Genomic DNA, 24,496 nt, shown 5'->3' on the forward strand with positions numbered 1-24,496 from the left:
CCAGTGTTAATGAGCCAGTTAAAAAGTCAGTTCCCTCTGATTCAAGAAGCTTAAAAGAAAGGAGTAAGAATTTTACCAAACCCAGAATAATGCCAAGCTAATCAGCAGCAGCCACTGGTACTTAGTACTGTTTGCTCAGACAACCCTGATCAGAAAATGAAGTTAGGTGCCTTTGACAAGACAAGTGTCAAACCATTGCTTTTTTAGTAAAATGCAGTAGCTAATATTAAGAGCACCACTGTTGCTACTAGCAGATATGTAACCTCTCTATATAAATATAAACCTATACTTAACATTAAAAAATATAGCCACTATTACCTGGACAGTGTGGTTCAGTGGCTGAGTGTCGACCCATGCACCAAGAGGTCACTGGTTCGATTCCTGGTCAGGACACATGCCCAGGTTGTGGGCCTGATCCCCACTGGGGGTTATGCAAGAGGCAGCCAATCGATGCTGTCTCTCATGGATGTTTCTCTCTCTCTCTCCCTCTCCCTTACTGTCTCTCTAAAATCAATAAACAAAAAAAAATTTAAATATATATATAGCCACTATAGTTATAGCTCTAGTAGTGTTTTTGGTTTTTTTGTTTGTTTGTTTTTGTTTTTGTTTTGTGGTACGTGCCCCTGGCAGGAACCAAACCTGGGACTCTCTGGTCGGCAGGCTGACGCTCAACCGCTGAGCCAAACTGGCCAGGGCTCTAGTAGTGTTATTTAACCTTACATTTCCCTTAAGGGGCAGACATTAATAAAGAGTCTATGGACTGAAAATCAGATAAATGTCTCTCATTCATCAGAACATTGTGGTGATTTTACAACTTCCTGCCTCAAAAGGGTGCCTTCCGGTGAATTCAGATACCATGATTCTGATGAGCCCCCTCACCACCCTACCCTCCACCCCGCATACTACTGTGCTTCATGTCTCAACCTATTTGGACACACACAGATAGAACCTTTAAGATGTGAAGCTAACACATTCACTCTCTTCCTTTCTGTTTTCTTAAAAATGACACCTTTGTACTTATTTCCTAGGTTTCTTACTTCCAGTCATAACAAAGTAATGGTCATCATCTTCCTTTTTCTTTGCAGTAGGTTTTTTATCTCCACTGGCTGCTTCCTTGCTGGCTGAGGGTGGTTTCCTGGTTGAAGCGGGGGCTTTGCCACTCTTTGGAGGTCCTCTGGCTGCGTGCTGGCTCTTGGCGGTCTGCGCTGCCTTTGACACCGCGTGCGCTTTGGTGGAAGACTGGGGAAGGCTCATGATGGACAGTGGGGTGCGACCAGGGGACTGTGCGGAGCTGGGTCCTGTCTTCGGGGCTGCACTTACATTCTGAGGCTGCTTTTTGGCAACTGAAACTATCTTCTTATCTTTTGACTCCTGTGCTTTTGCAGGAGCAACTGAGGATCCCGAAAGCGGCTGGTTCGAGCTCAAGGCTGCCTTAGGTTGCAGTGCGGGCACGGCCTCTGCCCGCGGGGCTCCGCCGGACTGAGACCGAGTTCCCAGGCCCGTGGGGACGTTTTTGGAACTGGGTTTTGTCATTTTCGCAGGGGACTGGACAGAAGGAGAAGGCTTAAGTGGCTTTGGACACTTTGAGGATGAATTCAGATGTGCAGAGTGATACACCGCATCATCCCTGGAAGATAAATGATTGTGTTTCAAACGCTTTGGTTCAGTTTTTCCAGAACACTTATTTGGCAGAAGTGTAGACTCAGGCACCTCTCTGGGTTTCTGGGCGGGAATAAACTTGGCCTTTGGAGTACTGGGTGATGAGATACCTTTTCTCAATGACTCAGATACACAAGGCGCCGTTCTTGGAAAGGCTGGTGAAGGTGTACTTTTTTCTGCGCTAGCTGAAGGAGCCTGCGGCTTCTTAGTTGCACCGGCTGGAGACCTGAGTTTGAGTTGAGAGGGGGCTGCTGGAGACTGGGGCACTTTAGAACGGGCTGACACGGAGCCCGGGGCACCTCCCTTCGGGGAAGGTGCCGGCAGCAGTACTCCTGGTGGGCGTCCCGGCTTGTCTTTGCTCCTTGGGATACCAATTGGCGCGCCAGGTTTTGCTTTTTCTTTCTGAAACATGTTAACTGCTGACAAGGGATTCATTTCTGGAGGCTGGGGTGTTCTGGCAGGCGAATCCGGTACACTTTCATTAGAAACTCCTTTTTGAAAGGATAGAATTTTCTGTTCTAGTGTAGCAAACTGTAATATTCGACAGGGGTCATATTTCAGCAAAAATCCTTGAAGAGTGTCCCAGCCTCCACCAACACGGACCATGACATGTTTTCCATGAAGCATCTTTCCCCCAAAAGAAAGTAAAAAACAAAGCTGTAAAACTGTAAGGTTCACAGGTACGAATGATTGGCAGTCACAATTTGCAATGTCTATGATCTATGAAATTCAGAGTATTTTCCAATAGCTTTGCTATAAATTGACATTCTCTTCCTTGTATTATTAAAATAATAAATTTAATCCTTACTGAATCGTGCAACTAACAAAACATATCCTCCAATTTGTAAGGAAGATATTTACAAACAACCTGCATCCTAAATAATTCAAATTACCAATATACAAAATTGCAAGAGCAATACTGTTCAACAAAAAATTGAATATTGAAGGAATAAAAGAGAGAAGAGAGCCCAGCTGGTGTGGCTCAGTGGTTCAGCATCGACCCCTGCACCAAGAGGTCGCTGGTTCTATTCCCGGTCAGGGCACATGCCCAGGTTGTGGGCCTGATCCCCAGTGGGGGACATGCAGGAGGCAGCCAATCGATGTTCTCTCTCATCGATGTTTCTCTCTCTCTCCCTCTCCCTTCTTCTCTCTAAAAATCAATAAACAAAAAAAAAGAAATTTGTTTTTAAAAGAGAGCAGGAAAAATGGGAATTTACAGGGAAAAATATGCCTCATAAAAAATAAAGGAAATTATAATGAAAGATAAAAATGACTAAAACATGTTCTTTACAATTTAATAAATTACTTTTGTATGTATTATATCACTTTAACCTTTCAAAAACTTTGATATAATGTATTACTAGTTCTTCTTTTCAGATGAGAACATTATGGCTCGGAGAGATTAGCTGTCCCGAATCACACAGCTTGGCCTCGCCTCTAAAGCAGCGGACCACCCCAAGCCAAATGGTGCCTCTGTGTGGGTAGGACACATCCTGAGTCTGCCAGTGCAGACCAAGGTGGATTTCAGGCCCCCCTCCACTAAGCAGGAAAATATGCACAATTTATGACATTGCCCTGAAAATTGTAACTCTAACTCCCATGCTCTGCGCACTGTCACTACGTCAAATTGCCTTTGAAAAGAAAGCAAACGAGAAGGAACTGCACGTAGGTGTTCCTGGGTGAGCTGGGTGGGGTATGAGGAGGAAATGACACTATATGAAATAAAAGAAAATATGGATGTTTAAGTTATATCTTTAAATACTTTTCTATTATATTCCTAAGTTAGGAATAAAACAGCTCTTGTGTCAGGAGACAGAATGCTGACCCGGTGAAACTTTAGTCTCCGTATCAGCAAAGGAGGTACCAGCTATAGATGGCAGATGCGGCAGAGGAGACGAACGTGGGTATCAGCATTTTGGTATAGATACCGACACTGTGTTGACATACAAGGTTTTATACCTAAGACACAATGTATATACTATCACTATTACTATAAACTGCTAGGTTTCTATGTCCTTTTCTTTTTACTGACATTTTAATCTTATTAGATCTATTGTTTTGTTTTTATCTATGATGATGATGAAAAAGTATTCCTATTTAGAAAATTTGAAAAATGGGATAAGTTACCTGAGATATACAAATATCCCCCCCCCATTATAGTCAATGTCAAAATAGTCTTAGTTATCCTTAAGTTGGTTGGTTGCTGTGTTAAAAGTGTTTATGTAAATTCCTTATATATTCATGAAAGCAAGAATTCCATATTTTTTCTGTACAGTGAAATTCTTTCATTAATAACACACATTTTTTAAAAAGCAAAAGGAGGTTGGTACAGCAATAGATCTAATTTAAAAAGAAGATCTGTATGTAAATACGATGTAAATGGTGGACTTACTCTTATAAAGAGTATTTTATCCCCTAGTCGGTACCGTCCTTCAGATAAGTATTCAATAGAAAACCGATGGGAACAGCTACAAGGAGGGTCTTCAGCAATGTGTGTGACCTAAGGTTAAAAATAAGTAACAATCAGTGATGAAAAGTATTTTGTTTAATCCAAGGTTATTTGATAGCTGGGAAAATAAAACCCAATAATCAAAATTTAAACACAGTTCAACTTTTAATGGTCTGTTCTCCTTCACTTATTGACAAATACTGAGATTAGACATTAGCTAACCCCTTAAAATCAGCAGTGATGGAGTCTTGAGTCTCTCTCCCTCCCCAGTGCCATCAGGCTTGCAATGTACATGCTGACCACCGGAGAAACTCTGTGAATGTATACGGCAGTAAAGTCAATTCAAAATTCATAAAGCTTGAATTATTTTAAGTCTTGGACTAACGTATCTGTGTCAAGTCAAAGACAGGGCCAGTCATCAACAAATCATAAAACAACCAGTGCTGGCGAGGGTGTGAAGAAAAGGGGACTCTAGTACACTGCTGGTGGGAATGCAGACTGGTACAGTCAATACAGAAAACACTTTGATGTTTCTTTAAAAAATTAAAAACGGAACTGCCATTTTACCCAGTGATCCCACTTCTAGGATATTATATCCTAAGAAGCCTGAAACACCAATAGAAAGAGTATATGCACCCCTATGTTCATAGCAGCACTATTTACAATAGCTAAGATCTGGAAACAGCCCGAGTGCCCATCAGTAGACGAATGGATAAAAAAAAGCTGTGGTACATGTACACAATGGAACACCATGCAGCTGTAAGAAAGAAAGATCTCTTATCCTCTGAGATGACATGGAGGGACTTGGACAGTATTATGCTAAGTGAAATAAACCATTCAGAGAAAGACAAGTATCATATGATATCACTTATTTGTGGAATATAATGAACAAAATAAGCTGACAAAAAAAATAGATCCCGAAACATCGAGGCAGGGAACAGACTGCCAAACCTCAGAGGGAAGGGGGATGGCGGGCGGAAAGAGATAAACCAAAGAACTTACATGCATATACGCATACCCAGGGGACACAGAAAACAGTGCAGTGAAGGGGGGGCGGGGAGGGGGCAAGGAGGAGGGTGTCAATGGGGAAAAAAGGAGGGGCATCTGTAATACTTTCAACAATAAAGATTAAAAAAAAAAAGATGGGGTCAGTCAGATAAAGCTTACGTAAAAACTCTCATTTGTCCCTTAACACTGTGCTAACTTAATGTTATGAGGGAATATCTAGATTTATTCCAAAGTCACTGTTAAGATAGGCAGAGACATTTATATCTATTCACCCAAAATTGGGTAAAATTCTAAAAATTCAACTCAAGAGGCATTTTCTAAAAGTGCTCACTTTGGCCCTGGCCCATTCAGCCTGCGGCCTGAGGGTTCGAGGTTCAATTCTGGTCAGAGGTTAGATCCCCAGCTCCACAGGGCGGTGTGGGGGTACATCAGTGTTTCTCTCTCCCCCTCTCCCCTCCAGTCTGTCTACAAATCAATGGGAAAATATCCTCTGGTGAGGATTAACAATAAATAAATACAGAAATAAATAAAGTGCTCACTTTGTTTCAATAGTTCGCCATGGAGATGAGAGTCAGGGAGAAAACACTATTTTTATCCCTCAAAAAGCTTACAGAATTTTTCATTGCAGCAAATAGCTATAAAATGGTAAGAACTATAATAAATATAAAAAAGAAATGCAGGAATTTTATATTTAAAACATAGAAATTAAAATAAATTAGTTAAATGAAAATAGCTATTGAGATATGTTTCATAGGAAAAAAAGTCACATATCAGCCACCATGAAAAATATTTTTTTCCTAAAATTATAAATTTTTTTAAAGTCATGCATATTTTTCTCAATTATCTGCCACACAGAGTATCCAAACAAGTTCATTTAGTTGAACTTATGCATGATGTTAAATAAAGATATGCCCAATTTACCTGACCACAAACAGATATCTATGACTGTCTTAATTATCTATCTAAAAAGAATGAACACATGTGGGTTCACCAGGGCCTGATCAGAAGGGTCTGAATTTATCTGCCTACATCATTCATTTAACAAAATAACATGACCATAAATAGAACTGATTTTCATAAGCCATTCGATCAAGTTTATCCAGTTCACTGCCTGGGTGTATGTGCACACATGAACACATTCATACACACATCCATAAAATGTCTAACAATAAACTAAACTTGGGTAAAGAATTTATTATTATTAGAACCATATACACATTAGTTAACTAAGCCAATTTGAAGAGAGGTATTTATTTCAGTAGCTACTTTCTATCCATAAAAGTTTCATGTACACAGAACTACAGTGGTATACTTAACAATATTCTAAATAATGAATCAGGTAATAATTGTTCCTTAGTTTAAACATGACCCCAAGTTCTCTGTATATCACACATGCGCAGGTGCACATTGAATGTACATATATAGAGAAATGGGTCCCTTTTTAGTTTTTATGACAAGGATGCAGACATGAAAGTCACTTATTCTCTCTGTCTAAAATATTCAAATAAGAAATTTCTCTTCTGGTTTTACTTATTGCATGCTTAGCATTATAGCACTAAAGGAAATAGCTAAAGAAACAAAAAGCAAAGACACTACCCTACTACCAATTATTTCCATTCTCCTCATTCTTATAGTTTGTCTATACATAATTTACACAAAATAAATTTTTCTGTTGCTATATAGTCTCCATAATTATCACATAAAATGATTACTCTGTTAGGACGATGAATCCTGGCTTGCTGAGCCATTGCTCTATTTGAGCATATTTACATTGCTTCCAACTTTTCACCATTATACATATTAGTGCAATACACTTTCTTTCATACTTTTCCTCCTCTTCAATTACAATAAAAATGAAAGAGTTACATTTTTGTGGCTCTTGATATCCATTTGTCAATTTATTTTTCAAGTTTACATCATTTTCCATTAATAAGAGCAATCCCTAAGTACAGTGTTACCAGAATTTTCCAGCACCAGGTTTCATAATTTCAAACATTTTTGCTAATGGGGCAAACTGTATACCTGATTTCCTTCATTATCAGCAAGCTTCAATACACTATCTTCTTGTCTGAACAACAGCCCTTGCCCATTTACCAAATATAAATGTTATTCTTATCAAACTGTATATGGTCTTTATATAACAGCAAAATTAACACATTATATTTCCCACTTAATAAAAAATGTTTTCCAAATGTTTTCCTTTTCATTTAATCATCATTATTTTAGGTTATACGAGATTTTAAGTTTTATTCTTACCTACTGCATATTACTACATCACATTGTGATATTCACAGTCACCATACAAATCAATAATATTATATATGTAAATATATTTTGGCCAGTTGTTTAGGCTGACATTTTCTTAATCTGTCCTTCAAGGTTACCCAAATGTTTTACCACAGATTTTTATTACACTAGACAACACTTTCTTTTTTTTTTTTTTAATTTATTTATTATGATACTTTTTTGATGGATAAAAGACATTTTTCTAACAGTGTTGACATTTACTTACTTCATAAGTTGAGGCAGAATGAATTTGATAAAGACTTTGCTGATTTATGTTTTACTTTTTTTATTTTTAATCCTTACCTGAGGACATTTTTCCATTTATCTTCAGACAAGTGGGAGGGAAAGAGAGAGAGAGACAGACAAACATTGATGTGAGAGAGACATGACCCCAACAGGGGCCGGGATTGAACCCGCAACCCAGGTATGTGCCCTGGATCAGAATCAAACCCATAACTCTTAAGTCTGCGGGCCGATGCTCTAACCACTGAGCCAAACCAGCCAGGGTAGGTTCCAGCTTTTTTGCCCCAACCCTCCTCAACTCCACTCCTCACCATGCACAAGCAACAAAAAGTCACCTTTACCATATAGTGCCTGGAACTCACCAGGAGTGTAAATTAGTACTAGTGATTGGTCTAAACAAGAAACATGTTCTTTTAGACATAGCATCACCAGTGGCGAACTTGGAGACCAACGCGTCACGGTCGAAAGTGAGGCAATTACTTACGGCTTCGTGCAGCTCCTCATGCTGACAGCACGACTTGGGGATGCTGAGAGAATCTTCAGTCCCAGAAGTATTAAGTAAGGTCTCTTCTAGCTCAATTTCTTTCTCAAGTTTTACTAATACTGGTGGCTCAACCCCATATCTGAAAAACAGTTAGGAGATTTCATTATTCAAGCCAAGTCTTAACCAAGCACTTCCTTGCATATCCCAGTTGGTTATATTTTATTTTTAAATGAAGTCTGTATGATTTTTCAACCAAATGTTTGACTGGTATATCTGGAAATGTTTTTTAATGTCCCACAGATTGCCAAAAATTCAGATTATAAACGTCACACCAGAGCATATATTTGGGTTACTGGATGCTCTCAATATTCAACCAAGGATTTTGAAAGACACCTTAAAAGTCAGCCTGTGGATAAAGATAGGCTGAGCTAGGTGGGGAGGGCAGGGGTTCAGCCTTCTATAGGTTCCTCTTTGTGTCTGGAGGATTGCTCACCTTGAACTGCTACAAGACAGCATGGTCTTATTTCATTCTTAATCTACAAATGTTACGTAACCACTGTGACAGTTTAACATTCAATGAAAGCAAGTTATATGAGCAAGGAGATGTTGACACATGACACAGCTCATGCAAAGAGAACAAAGCTAACAAAGAAACAGAAAGAAAACATAAAAAATTAGGTGACTTTATTTCAATAAAAATTATTTTCTTTTACTTATAGAAAATAGTGTTCTAGTTAAAATAAAGTAGCTTAGAAATATTTATGACATTGAAATTCTGAAATATTGCAGAATACTTACCTTGACACAATTCGACCAATTTCAAGAAGACAAAGATACACCTGTCTTGGATCTCTGTGCAAAACTGTGAGAGAGGAAAACACACATATTTTAAGGGGCAAAATTAAATAAAGAAATGTATTTCTGGCATGGAAGAATGATGAGGACATTACTTGTTTGGAGACTTAGACAGACATCTTTGTTTTCTCCACATAGTATCATCTTCCATATTGTTTTTAAAACAACTAACGAGGATAAAAACTTATCATGCACCCTTATTTGTATAGCATTTTCATTCTTAAAAAAACTAAGGGCTTAGGAACATTAAGTTATTTATAATTCAGACCTCTCAACAGGAGATACTATTTGAAAAGATATATCACCTCAATTTTATTCTAAATTACTTTAGCATAGGACTATGTGTCAACAGTCTTCTTAAACTCTTCCAAAAATGAAGCAAGAAGGGAGTACTTCATAACTCATTCTATGAGGCCAACATTACCCTGACACCAACACCAAACAACACGTCACAAGAAAAGTAAAGACCAATATTCTCTATGAGTATAGATATAAAAACCCTCAATGCAATACTGAGAAACTGAATCCAGAAGCAAGTGAGATTTATCCCTAAATGCAAGATTGGTTCAACATATGAAAATCAATCAATACTATAGAGCATATTAATAGAATAAAGGAAAAGAAACACAATTATCTCAGCAAACACAGAAAAAGCATTTGACAAAATCAAAGACCCTTTTGTAATGAAACATTGAACAAACTGGGAATAGATGGGAACTTTATAAATATAAAAATGGACATATATAAAAAAAACCCACAGCTAATATCACTAATGGTGAAAGACTGGAAGGGAAAGTCTTCCTCCTAAGATCAGGGAAAGACGAGAATGCCCACTCTCACCATTTCTGTTCAACACTGTACTGGGGGTTCTAGCCAGTGAATTAGACAAGAAAGATAAGTAAAAGGCATCCGGATTGAGAAAGAAGGAAAATGATCGCTATTCACTGATTGCATGGCCCTTAGTTTGAAAAACCTTAAATAATGTAAAAAAAAAAAAAAAAAAAAAAAAAAGATTAAAGCTATCAAGCAAGTTCAGCAAAGTTGCAGGTTACCAGATCAATATACAAAAATTACTGCACTTTTAATGTATTAAGAGATCATCTGAAAATACAATTAAGAAATCAATCCCATTTACAATAGTTTCACAAAGAATAAAGTACTTAAGAATAAATTTAACCAAAGTAGTGTAGGACTTATACACTGAAAACTACAAACCATTGTAAAAATAAATTTAAAAAGATATAAACAAAAGAGAAAGATATCCTGTGTTCACGGATTGGAAGACATGATATTGTTAAGATGACAGCACCCTCCAAACTGACCTATAGACCTAATACAATCCCTATCAATTCCAACACCCCTTTCTTCCAGAAGTGAACAAGCTGATAACAAAATTCATATAGGATTGCAAGAGACATGGACTAGCCAAAACAATCTTGAAAAAGAACAAAGTTGGAAGACTCACACTTAATTTCAAGACTTACTACAAAGCTACACTAATCAAGACGGTGTGTTACTGACATAAAAATAGACATATAGACCAATGGCATGGAATTGAGCATCCAGAAATAAACCCATGTGTTTATGTTCAAATGATTTTCAACAAGGGTGCCAAGACCACTCAACAGGGGAAAAACGGTTTTTGCAACAAATGGTACTGGGAAAGCTGGATATCTACATGCAAAAGATGGATTTAGACCCCTATTTCCTACCATATACAAAAAAATAGCTCAAAATGGATCAAAGACCTACATGTAAGAGCTAAAACTATAAAACACTTTGAAGGAGACATAGGTGAAAATCTGTGTGACCTTAGATTAGGCAATGGTTTTTTAGATATGGCATCAAAAACACCAACAATCAAAGAAAAGATAAATCAAACATCAAAATCAAAAACTTATACATCAAAGGACACTATCAAGAAAGTTAAAAGACAACCCAAAGACTGGAAGAAAATTGCAAATCACATATCTGATAAGAGCCTAGTATCCACAAAAAATAAAGAACTCTTACAAGTCAATAAAACAAGACAAATGACCCCCAGAAATGAGCAAAAGATGTGAATAGACGTTTCTCCAAAGAGACTATACAAATGGCAATAAGCCTATTAAAAGATGCTCAATATCATTAGCCATTAGGGAAATGCAAATCAAGACCACAATGAGATACCACTTCACACCCACCAGGATGGTAATATAATAAGAAGAAAAAATAGAGGGGAGGAGGAGGAAGAAAGAAAAAGAACGAGTACTGGAGAACAGGTTAAGGAATTGGAACCCCTGTACATTGCTAGTGGGAATACAAAATGGTATGGCCACTGTGAACAATTTGGTGGTTCCTTAAAAAGATAAACAGAGTTACCATATGACCCAGCAATACCACTCCTAGGTATGTCCCTGAGGGAATTTAAAACAAATGTTTACCCAAATCTTGTACACAAATGTTCATAGCAGCATATCATACTAACCAAATTGTAGAAATAACCAAAATGTCCGGTAGCTGATAATGAATTTTAAAAATGAGATCTATCCATACAATGGAATATCATTCAGTCATAATAAGTACTATTACATGTTACAACATAAACAATTATGCTAATTAAAGAAGCCAGACACAAAAGGCCACATATTGTATGATTCTGGGTATATGAAATGTCTAGAACATGCAAATCCACAGAGAAAAAAATTGATAGATTACTGGTTGCCAGAGGATGAAGACAGGGAGTACATAATTGGGCCTAACTGCTAATAGGTATGAGTTTTCTTTTGAGAATGATGAAAATGTTCTGGGATTAATTAGTGGTGATGGTTGCATGATATAGTGAACATATTAAAAACCACTGAGGGGCCTGGCCAGCGTGGCTCAGTGGTTGAGCATCGACCCACGCACCAAGAGGTCGCCAATTCGATTCCCAGTCAGGACACATGCCCAGGTTGTGGGGCTGATCCCCAGTGGGGGGCATGCAGGAGGCAGCCAGTCGATGTTCTCTCTCATTGATGTTTCTCTCTCTCTCTTCCTCTCCCTTCCTCTCTCTCTAAAAAAATCAATAAAGAAAAAAAAATGTTTTAAAGTAAATAAATTAATTAAAATAAAAACCACTGATGGGTACATTATGAAGTGATACATCTTATGTTACATGAAGTATATCTTGATTTTTTTTAACGCTATAGAAAAGAAGCCTCATATATGTTTAAAAATGGTTGTGATAGCACATTTTGCTCTGTACATTTTATCACAATTAAAAAATTTTTTTAATTAAAAAGGAACCCAAATGCTAAGCCTAACAGTTAAAACAGAGATCTTTTAAAAAAGTAAAACAAAACAAAACAAAACAAAACACCTGATCATTAGAACTTGTGCCAAATGCACCAATTTGATAATTGGGGATTATCTAACTTTCTTTTCCTGTCCTTAGAGTTAAAAGCTCTGGGAAATTCCTGAACCCTAATAGAATAATGGTTATGTGTGATAAATTGCATATATACTGACTCCCTGAATGCAAATGACAGTTGTTCTTTGATTTATGAATAGCATCTATTATATACCCCAAGTACAAAGCAATAAAAAGGCCTATGTTTGACTTAAAAATTCATACCGAAAGGAAATTATACTGAAATTTTTATTAAACTTGTTTCTCTAAACACTTAGATGTGCCTTTAAATGGTGTATTTCTTTTGTTAATTGCTTTGAGTTCCTAGCAAAATGTAAAAAATGAAGAGGCTCATCTATCTCTGAGACCTTTAGAAAGTGAAAACATTAGCTCATCAGCTCAATGTCTAGAAATGAATTAATTATTGGCAGTGCTTTATTTAGTTTTATACCAACTGTCAGGACAGTGTGAATATGCCTTCTACTGAGAACGAGAGATATACAACAGTCTTATATCCTTCTAGAAATAATGAACTGGAAACCAGAGAATTCAAAGCACGTTCTCTCCCCTTGGTCTCTGGAAGCTTTATATGCCATTAAATCAGCCACACTGTCAATAATAATCAGCATGCCCAGATTGAAGCAGGGTGCAAACTGGGGGTAAAACATCAACCAATTCCATTTGCTTCTTATTCTTTGATGCATGGGAACATCCAAAGGCTTACTGAACAGGTAGCCATGCGGGAGCAGCCCACCCGTGCAGGCAGCAAGGGTGTGCCACGTCAGTGGAGAATCTTAAAACAATAATAAAACCAACTAAAAGTCAGTTTGCTTTTTATTATCACCATGAACCAGCAATTCTAAACAATGCTAGTGATAAAACACTAGGGCAGACTACTACTCCCATGACCCCGCCCTTGGAATGCTCCTATCAAAACATTATAAATTCTGTACACACACACACACACACACACACACACACAAACACACACAGAGATAAATGTGTATATGCACATATAAATGCTTTGAGAAAATATATAGAGAGTCTAAAACTTAGATAGCTTCCACTTTAGTTACTGCACAGAGTATGTCAATAATTCTGCAGTAGAGCATGACTTTTTCAAATGAATTGTCAAAAGCATTAATCCATTTAGATAATCAATTTGGCAGCTGCTGTTTACAAGGTAAATCTAAAAGCATGAACATGCACCACTTAGCCTTCTGTTATTTCCACAATTACCTAGTTAAAGGGGAATTACTAGTCATTCAGACTTGGAAGAGTAATTCTTGATGAAAACATTAATTAGTAAAGCATTCCTCCAGAAATAGCGAACTCATTTAGGAAGTAAAATATTTCTAGGGCATTCTAGATCTATGAAGATCTTTCATTACAAATGAAAAGCTTAATATTATCTGACTTAGAATCAGTTTCTCTAATTGTTTCACATATATTTAAAGTACACATTTTTCTCGGAAAATGAGATGTGGCATTTGAGTCCTTATTTGGAAAGAAAAATTAGGAACGAGGTATACAAAACTGTCCTAATAAACACTGAACACAGCAATGACGACACTTACCTAACCCTTCAGACTCAAAGAGGTAAGTCTCGTCCACCCCGACGCACCTGCACCAGTGCAGGAAGTTCGCAGTGTTGTCTCTGGCAAAGAATGAGCCTGAGGCAGCATCTTTCTTACAGGGCACTTTTCTCATTGGAAAATTCTGGAAAAGACAAAAGAATAATTTCAAAAATGCATCAAGGATATTTTCATTAGATCTCCATTTTAATATCACTGAAGACATGTCCAGTGCATTGGATGTAAGTAAAAAGTATACAACATGGGAGGGAACTGGTATCTTCAAAATTATTTTATTCTCCTTTAGTACAGTTCAGAAACAATCTGGTCACAATTAGCAGTAGAATCAAGCATTTCTAACCTCTTCCTTTTTGAAATGACAAAATAATCTTTTAAATTTAAAATAAATTAAATTTAAATTTAAAAATGACAGTCTAGTGATTCCAAAGTAACCTCTGTAGTATGTCTATCCATACACAGTTTGACACAAACACAAAAGTGCTGCCCCATTAAAGATTAATAGACACCCCCCTGTCTGCTTACTTCCTTATTTGCAGATTCATAAATATGGTTCTGAGTTTCCTGAGGAGACTAGCAAATAAGGAAGTAGTAACCCATTCTTAATTCAAACTCTTTGAAAACTGATGATCTAAGTTTTGCAGAATCCTAATTTTCTGACTATCAGAACCAAAAGTATTTAGATAATCCTGCTGAGGTTGAGATGTTTTTAGTTTTACTTCAGTTTAAATTTTTACTTGAATAAGCAATTCATGCATATGATTTTTAAAAATGCAATAGACATAGTAGACACAACGTAAGTCTCTCTCCCACCTCTACCCTCAGTTCCTCTCTCTCACTAGAGATAAACACTGTTACCAGTTCCTGATATATCCTTCCTGTTGCTATTATTTTCCAGAATTAAAATAGCCTTGTGAGTTTTTCTAATATATACAGAACACATGATTATTGCCAAAAAATAAAATAATACAGCCAAATACAAAGATGCTTAGTCTCAACTGAAATGTTCTCGTCTACATTTTAGCAAGACATCTCCTGGCACAAATATACACTTGTTAGACATCTGTACCTACAGAATGTTAGATAAACACACTATTCCAGTACCCACCTGGCACCGTACATAGTTATTACAATATTATTGACTCTATTCCCTATGCTGTACTTTATGTCCCCTTTTGTAACTACCAATTTGCACTTCCTAATCCATTCATGTTTTTTAGGATGTGCTCTGTTGTCAGTGTGATATACATCACCCACTGTCCCCCAGAAAGATGACATCACTTTATACTTCACCAACACTGTGTGAGTGTTCAGATCCCGAAAACACCCATGCTTGATGAAAAGACAGAAACCTTATCTACGTCAAATCATACCTTGAGGGTCTACAGAGAAAAACTGGCTAAAATATTATTATCCATTCCACCAATATTTATAGAATTCACTCACCAAGACAATATATGAAGAATAAAGGCGATGACGATGCTGGTAGCTCCTAACTGTGTACCCGGAACCATCACTCACTCTCTTCTCAGTTGACTCTCAACCACCCTACGTCATTGTGCTCACGAAGAGCCAGCTACTGGCTATCTACTGGCCGCTAGGCACCAATATCAACACCATCTATAGATTATCTCACTTAATTTCGCCGAATCCTTACTAATAAGTGCTACAAGGAAAATGTTAATACCTCCACTTTACAAGTAAGAAAATTCTTCTAGATTCGCAAAAAGATTAAGTAAATTATCCATATTATGGATACTTGGTATGGGAAGTTTACAATCGTGCAGAGATAATAAGAAATGTACATAAACAAATGAGCATGCACCAAGGTATAGAATCACTGCTGTCAAACATCTCCTTACCCCTGGCTCTTCAGAGCTGCAGGCTTTCACCATGTTCTGAAGAACATCAATCAGTTGGCATAACAGTACTCCATTATCCAGTTCTTCCAGCAGTCTCTCCGCCTTAACTTCAATACCTAAGAACATATTTCAAAGTTAAGATTCTTCTAGAAACAGTGAGTGCAAACAATATGATTAAATTTTAAGTAAATATAATTAGATTAGGGCTGAAATACTAGATGAATATTAGATCAGACTACAATTATTCACTCTTAGAAGGTAGAGTTAAAACAGCAGAGAATGTCAAATTAAAAAATGACAATGGAAACAAAAATGTCTGTAATGTAGAAGTATAGGGAAAAAAGTAAAGAAAACTGACATGTCTTTTATTTCATTTTAAAAAGACCAAAGTGTTTTATATTTCAATATTCACTATTAAGGTTAAGTTTTGATTCACTGCACATTACTACTTACAGAAGAAAAAGAAAAATCCCTGTAAATAAGATGGACTTTGTTATAAGTTTAAAATTAAAGACAGTAACATAACACCCAGTAATACTAACTTTTCACCTCTAAAATATCTTCTTTAAAAGCTTTATTACACAATAAACTTAAAAAAAAATTTCTAAATCAAACTGATACTAGTATCTAAAGTGAGTGTTTGCTGTGTTTTAATTATCTTGGGAAGGCCCTAGATGAGCTTCTTGTATTCCTTTTCACAAAAAACCTTGCAATGCTACATGAAATTCTATATTAAAAGGGGATTTTTTTGCCCTGGCCGGTTTGGCTCAACGGTTAGTGTGTCAGCCCACAGACCAGAAAGGCCCAGGTTCGGTTCCTGCTAAGGCCCCAGATGAGGTCGTGTGGGTGGCGACCACTCGATGTGTCTCTCTCTCTTCCTCTCTCTCTTCCTCTCTCTCTCCCTCCCACTCTATTTCAAGGTAAAAATGCAAAAATGTCCTTGGGTGAGGATTAAATAATAATGATAATAATAATAATAATAAAAGGAGATTTTTTCTGCAGAGAAAGCACAGAGCACTTATCATATTGTTTAACTGGGTGAAGCAAGATAATGCTGGACATTCTCCAACCTGACATTTCCTCCTAGGTTTTATGCCTCTACCTCTGAATGCCTGAGACAGAATCACCATGTTATCTGTAGTATGAATGCCACTCAGAATCTCACGCCTTATGCAAGGTTGGGAGGTGGAGTAGTAAAATAGTGATCCCAAAATTAGACCTATGTACTTAAATAAATATATATATATATATATATATATATATATACACACACACACACACACACACACACACACACAGGCATATATTTTTAACATTAACAGTGAAAATGTTGATTATTCAAAGCTTCTTCAAATCATTCATTTAATGATTTAATGAAATCATTAAAGATTTCATTCACTAGAATATCCCCAGCCTCTAGAACAAGCACTCCTTGACAAAAATAAGGTTCTCAATAAATATTGACTGAAAAAAGAGAATACGATTCTGAGTGTCTTTTCAAGACTTACCTAATAAACCAGATAACCAGATTGACAGATCTTCTTGCATGGGAAACAGACTGGCTTTGTGCCTCACAGCTATCCACTCGTCATACTGATACACGTCGGCCAAACCCGGCCCGTGCCTGGGGGTCAGAGGACTCCGTGGACTTAGAGGCAGGTCTTCGCCAAACCACACCTGAGAAAACACCAACCAAATGAGTGGATGTGACCTGGTTAAGTCAGCACGTTTACATTTAAGTGATGAATTACGAACCATATATAACATTTACAAAACTGCAGCAGCGTACAAAAAAGTATATAAACTAGAAGCAAACTATTAGCCAAGATACTTGAGGCATTTTTCAATAGTCAATACTGTGATAAATGTAAGTGAACCCCCAATTAAGAAATGAAGTCTACTATCAAGCCAAGAGGATAAAAATTAGAAAGTTATCCTTTTACTTGTTAGATAAGTAAGTTTTACAAGATACTTGATCAGTCTCAACATCTAGGCTGTAAAATAAGTTAATGAACACTGCCTTACAAGATACATCTAGCACTAGACCTAGTATATCCATTATTTGTTAAATAATATCCTTTATTTGTTAAATAATGGATAACTGATTGAATGAATGCAAAGTGACATTTTAAACTTTAAATCATAATAAGAATATTATCCAAAAATATATTCTAAAGAATCTAATCTGTCATCTGATTTTGCAGGGCCCATAAGCTAAGTATGGTTTTTACATTTTAAAATGGCTTATTATATAAGTAGCTACATAATTGCCTCAATGTTGCCTAGTGACTTGCAAAGCCAAAAATATTTACTACGTGGCCAATCCCTGTAGTTTAGAATAAAAATTGACATAAACATACCATCAAACCACCACTTGCAAGATTTTGAAGTTTTACCAAAGCTTTAATATAAGATTATTTAGAGAAAAGACTATCAAAATCCAATGCAGAAAGCGGTAGAGAGCCCAAGTGAAATGACTGGGGGGGAGGGGATGCTTTCCGGGGGTAGCCTGAAATGAAAAGTCAGAGTTTGGATGAAGTGAGAGGGAGTCCACCATGGGGACAGCCCTGTGCACTTGTCAGGATATAAGGAGGGGACGAAAGGGGGAGGTCCCAGTGCAGGGTGTCAATGCTCAAAGAGCCGAAGGGCATCATCTCGGGCAGGGGTGGCACCAGCAATGGGAGACTGGTCCCACACATGGGCTTTATCACAGGGAGCCAGGTTCTCACTGCCAAAGAAGAAAGGTGCAAATGGGAAATGGGAGAAAACTGAATGAATGCTGTGGTGTTGGAATGGAGCTTCCTTTACCAGGAGCAAAGAGGTGCTCGAAGTCTGACGAGGACATGCCCAAAGGACACGGACACAGCCGTAACAGCTTCTACTGCCTACATCAGTAGCAATTACATACAAGAATAACGATAAAAATGGATTATAACACATTAAATAAAATAAACAACTACAAGTCCGTAAAGATATAAATGAATAAACTAGAATTTTAAGGAGGAATGTGACTTTTATATAGTTTCAAAGTGCTTCCCCCTAAAATACTTATTACAAAGGGGGGAAAAGAGTAATTTTACAGTAGAGAAACCTGACAGATGGCATCTTAATCAAGTGACAACAGTGAACACCATCAATAATGGCACAAACCAAAATCATGTGCCACCTGTTTGGATGCGGTGAGAAAACACAGCAGCCCTCTGCGATATTCCTGCCAAAGACACATAACCTGAATTTAAGCATGAGAAAACATCAAGCAAACCCCAAATGAGGGACACTCTACAAAATAACTGATGGTCAATATTCAAAAAGGGGTCAAGGTCATTAAAGGCAAGCAAAGGCTGAGGAGAGCCTGTTTCGGACTGAGCGAGATGAAAGAGACATGACAACTCAGTGAAACCCAGGATTCCGGACTCAACATTATCGGGACAACTGGCGATATCTGACTGTGGTCAGAGTATCAGATGGCAATACTGTACCAGTGTTAATATCCCGATTCTCACTATTGCATTGTGGTTGCATAGGAGGATGTCCTTGTTTATGAGAAATAAACAATGACACATTTGGAAGTGATGGGGCATTGTTTTGGCAATTCATTCTGAAATAGTTCAAACAAATATCTCTGAGCTATACTTAACAATTCCTTGGTAGGCTTGTCATTGTTCAAAAATAATTTTTGTAAGTATAAGTGCAAGTAATACCAATATCCTTTCTAGATTTATACATATAGTTAATTTTCTCCCTAAAATATATTAAACTTACTGAGGTTTATCTGAGGCAAGTCTTACTACACCAAATCAAAAGCCATAGCAACACCATAGTTAATCCAGACAAATTATGGAGAAAACAACAACAGCAACTGTTTCTAATCTCCCATGATGAGAAACAAACATGCTTCAGGAGAAAAAAAATCCCAAGAGCAAAGAAAGAATAGGAACATATACCATAAGAAGCAAGCAGGAGTAGCAAAACTCAAGAAAAATACCCAAAGAATAAGAGAAACATAAGTCATTTGAGGGATATTATTTCAGGAATTGAGGGTAGGGCTCAGGAAATGAACTCCTAAATGTCTGTGGATCCTATAAAGTTTTAGGAAAAACACAAGATGTTATTTATTTACCAGAATTCTCTTAAAATTATTTCAGAAGTAGTACAGCAAAGATTTACTCTCTAAATTTGCCCTTCATAAGCATGTCTTAATTCTGTTTGCCATCCCAGAACTCAGTATTAATACCTAGCACATGGTCTTCAGTCAAAAATATTTTTGGTATAACTAAGGAAATAGGAATCAGCAAATGACAGATATCCAAATGCAGATGCATCTTACAGTTAGTAGTATCTTACAGTCAGTGAAATATGTTCTTACGGTTAGTGAAATATGTTCTTTGTCCTTTAACCATGTGGCTGAGTTGAAAACAGGCAGAACAGATGCGAATGTTTGTCGAGGCAAGATGTGCATTAGTTAGGAGGGTGGTTTTGAAAAATCATGTGTGAAAATAAAGAAGCTGACATTGACAAAGGTCATTCTACTTTCTTCCCACATGAAGAAGAGTATTTCAATTTTCCTATTATTGCAAGCAGAAGATTCTCTAATAACCTGGGCTAGTCAGCAGTATATTAATGTTGTTAAAAGCTAGATGTTAATAAAAACTTCATGTATAAAGTTTGTTCTCAAACATGCAGAAAGCTGTCACATTGCAGAGATTCTTAATTCACAGGCAGTCTAGAGATGAACCTGAGTAGGCACATAAACTTGCTTACTTTACATTTAGGCAAAATTGTCTGCCTATGTACCAACAGCCTTTTCACTAACAGAGTTCATAGCTTTTCTCAGCTTCTCAAAAGAGGACTCTGACCCAAAAGAGATCAGGAACTGTCGTTCATTGGTTGTTAGACTGTATGTTTATATACTAGTCAAAATTAAAGACAAAAAAGGCAAGTAAGATCTTAATGTATTATATTAATAAGAAACCAATTGATAATAGCTATTTACTGATGTCTCCGCTCTGTAAGGCACTTATGAATAACTAAATAACTAACATAGTTAGCAGAGAAAGGGGTTAAAATCCTGGAAATGTCTCACATTCGTCAGGTACAGAAGCAAAAGCTTCCATGAGAGATGTCAAGGATGTTCTCAGAGAAGAATCAACAGAGATGGATCTGTGGGACCTGGATGAGAGGAGGCTTCGTAGAACTATAAGACAGAACTAAGAAAGTATTCACAAAGTTAAGAAAATATTGATGGCCATTAGTGCAGAAGTGAGAAAAACATGGTCAATGTGGCGAGGATAAAAAGCACACTATAGGAATCAAAAATACATATCATATAATCAATGTGAACCTGATGACATTTCTGAGACTTGGATAAAAAGAGAACACAAAGAATAATCAGACAAGAAATGGTTCTGAGTAATAAAGAAGTTCTGAGCATATTCAATATGATTTGAGAAGCCTCAGGGGGGAAGAATAAGACCTCCGGGAGACTGCTATGGGCGTACAAACCCCCAGAGGAGGACACAGGGGCAGAACCGCGTATTCGCGGAGGAGGATACAGCTGCACCGCACCGGAGGGAGCACAAGCAGGACCACATTCAGAGTCGTTCTCTACCATTCGATAAATTCTCTTCTCTAGGTATAGCCCACTGTCAGCTTGATAAGCCTCCTTTCTTAATTAATTTTTTTTTTAAAGGAAGGAAAGGATTGCATGACACAGGTATAACCTCCAGTTTTACATCTTGATGACTGTGTTGCATAAATGATACAACCAATCTTCTGAAGTGCCTACAATGCAACACACATTCTTGTAGGCACTTTGCGTGTGTTATCTCACTGATTCCTCACCGCTGCCCTTCTAGATCAGTGTCCCCTCGCGTTAGAGGAAGGGAAGCTCACATTCAGAGAAGTGTCTCACCAACACACTTGCAGAACTAGGATGGGAAATGGAATCTGATTGACTCTAAAGTTCTCACTTTCCAAGCAAATTTTATTATCAGCTGCTTGCATCTTTCTAGGTAGACCTTCAATGTGATTTTTGTCTTTATGAATAGTCATTCATGTTCTATTCACAGCAAAAGAAAAAAAAAAAAAACTTAAAAGGATATCAGAACAATATAGCAAATACTGTACCAACTCTGGAAATCATTCAAATATAAGATCATTCTGGTTTCATTGTCCTCATCTTGCTTCCACTCATACAAAAAATAAGTAAATAAAAAATAACAAACAACAAACCCATCGCCTTGGCCAGTTTGGCTCAGTGGTTAAAGCGTAGGCCTGCAGACCAGAGTCTCAGGTTCGATTCCAGTCAAGGGCACTTACCTCAGTTGTGGTTCGTCCCGGCCCTGGTCGGGGGTCATGTGGGAGGCAATTGCTCAATGTCTCTCTCACATCAATGTCTGTCTGTCTGTCTGTCTCTCTCTCTCTCTCTCTCCCTCCCTCCCTCTCTATCTGAAGATAAATGGGAAAAAATAAATCCTCGGGTGAGGATTTAAAAAAATAATAACAAACCCACACACACAAAAAAACTCTTTAAATTTTAATAATTGTTTATATACAGGCATTATAAGACACGTACAATCATCTAAAATTTTAAAAAGGTGTATTTGTTTTCATTGAAAGCTTTTTAACTACAAATATATACCACATTGTAATGATAGAAATATTACAAAAGATTCCAATTCTTTTCCCAGAATAGTATAAATAAGAAGGACCCACCAACCCTAAGGTAGTTTTGATTCTTACAAATATTCAGTATAAGCCTAGAATTAAAATCCTTTCAGAACTAGAAAGTCGAAATATAGTATTCCTGTTATTAACATTGATGCTTAAAAAAACTAGTACAATAAAAACATTTAAATAATTTTAGTATTTTACTAATAATTATAATGTTATTATATTAATCTCATAAAAAATATTTTTCCAAGAAAAACACTTACTTGAATTGCAGGCTGCATGGTCATTAATATTGAACTGAAATTGCTTTTCTGAAAATAGAACAAAAGATTACTATGCAGACGAGGGCAGCTTTCCTACTCCCCCAACCCTCAGATGACGAGCAATCTGCTTTCCTCGCTTTGACTGAGGACCTACAACTTTTCCTTCTAACTGGAACCATTTGACTCTGAGGCCAATAATCACTCCTAGCTTCTCACTTCATAAAGGCACTCTTCATTTGAAACAGAAAAATCCGAAACTCAATTAATAACTAGTTTCTGGTACTAGCATCAAAGTGACCCCCCACCCACCCAGGACAGAGAAAAGATGCAAGAGAAGGAATAGGGGTGATGTAGCTCAAGAGTCCTACAGTGTGTTCATTCTCTCTCTCTCTCTCTCTCTCTCTCTCTCTCTCTCTCTTATTTAGTAATCTACCAAAACAGAAAATTCGGTGTGGTGGGCGCTCTCACTAACTATATGACTGCAAGCAAGAACATTATTGAAACATCTGGCTTCGAAGTAATTCTTGAAGCTTCGGGCTAGTAAACTAAAATTAACAATAAAACTGAACCATACAAAAGTCTCCCAGAATCTTCCCCTGTAAACATAATGTAAATACATACATCACAACAACTGAGACTAAAAGTCAAGTGTCCCCCATCTGACCTTCACATGGAGCTCATAAAAGTTCATCTAGGCTTCATATAAATTCTCAAGCTTAACCATGAGTTTCTTTTTTTGCCAGATGACAAGGTAACAGATGTAAGCACCAATTTTAACTATGAAACAATACTCAATGCCTTTCTATAATAACTTCATATTTCCTCTGTGAGGTGCTCAAGACCAAAAAGAAAAGGAACAGCATAATTGAGCTACAGAATACTTTTCTTGAAATGTTCAAGGAAACCACAACTTTAATTAAGTTAGGTTAATAATACAATTATTTAATGTATTTTCAGAGAAAAAAAAAGTGAGGAGTTTAAAAACACTCAGAATAATTAGACTATATAAAACCTAGGATTTTTTATTGCTTATAGTAAGAGAGTCTAAGAAAAAAATCTAAAACAGTTTATAAGGCTCTAATGCTATCTATTTCCAAGGAAAAGTCATTTTCTCGTCTAAGTTACATCAGACATACCTCATGCACAGTGCCAATTACCATACCACCTTCCTTTCAAGAACATTTCTTCTGGAAGAAGTTGAACTTGAGCTAAACCTAACTAAAAAGTCTAATATTGCATCATATTTTCTTTGCGGGAAGGCAAAGGGTAGCAGAATGTCCTTTTTGATGTCATTTTTCCTCTCTCTACCATAGCAAAAGGGCAAAGCACAACTGCGCATTACTAATAAGCTTGTTATGCTTCCCACGAGCCAAGTCAGCGGGGAATACATTTTCCTTTAGCATAAATAATCCTTTGTCCCCAACAAAGATCCACAGTAAGAAGCTTCCGAGACCATTTTTTAAAAATGCAGCAAAGAAGCTTCTCCCATTAAAATAAGGAGTCCCACACAATCAGACCAGAGCTTTGACAGTTGGAACTGCCAACCCTAAACAAAAGACGGCCTAAATCGCAGGGCATGTGCAAATCAAGAACAGCGACACTTTCACAAAGAAGCTATCACAAGAATGTTTAGGAGTTGCATTTTTTTAATAGACAATTCCAAAATTTGGTTTTGTGAAAGAGATGAAGAATTTGTGCACGACCTCCAGTCACTTAAACTTCAGCAGAACGTTTTTTGAATCATGCTCTTGTA

At 37.1% G+C, this 24,496-nt stretch overlaps 1 protein-coding gene across 2 annotated transcripts in view; it reads right to left on the minus strand.

Annotated features, from left to right (window-relative positions):
* Positions 1-1,017: 1,017 nt before the first annotated feature.
* Positions 1,018-24,496, minus strand: part of GAS2L3 (growth arrest specific 2 like 3) — a 29,875-nt gene continuing 6,396 nt past the window's right edge. Inside the window, exons 1-9 of one of the 2 annotated variants that reach the window (XM_036253091.1) lie at positions 22,744-22,773; positions 20,892-21,015; positions 17,317-17,485; positions 15,809-15,924; positions 13,932-14,073; positions 8,928-8,991; positions 8,130-8,268; positions 4,052-4,159; positions 1,018-2,286 (exon numbers count right to left, since the gene is read on the minus strand). In XM_036253091.1, the coding sequence (XP_036108984.1) occupies positions 1,018-2,286; positions 4,052-4,159; positions 8,130-8,268; positions 8,928-8,991; positions 13,932-14,073; positions 15,809-15,924; positions 17,317-17,356 (1,878 nt within the window). In that variant the 5' untranslated portion in view covers positions 17,357-17,485; positions 20,892-21,015; positions 22,744-22,773. Of the gene's footprint in view, positions 2,287-4,051; positions 4,160-8,129; positions 8,269-8,927; positions 8,992-13,931; positions 14,074-15,808; positions 15,925-17,316; positions 17,486-20,891; positions 21,016-22,743; positions 22,792-24,496 lie in introns of those variants that run through there. The other variant, XM_036253090.1, reaches the window with a different exon arrangement.

This window comes from Molossus molossus, unplaced genomic scaffold (genome assembly GCF_014108415.1).
Source record: "Molossus molossus isolate mMolMol1 unplaced genomic scaffold, mMolMol1.p scaffold_m16_p_10, whole genome shotgun sequence".
NCBI classification, from domain to species: Eukaryota; Metazoa; Chordata; class Mammalia; order Chiroptera; family Molossidae; genus Molossus; species Molossus molossus.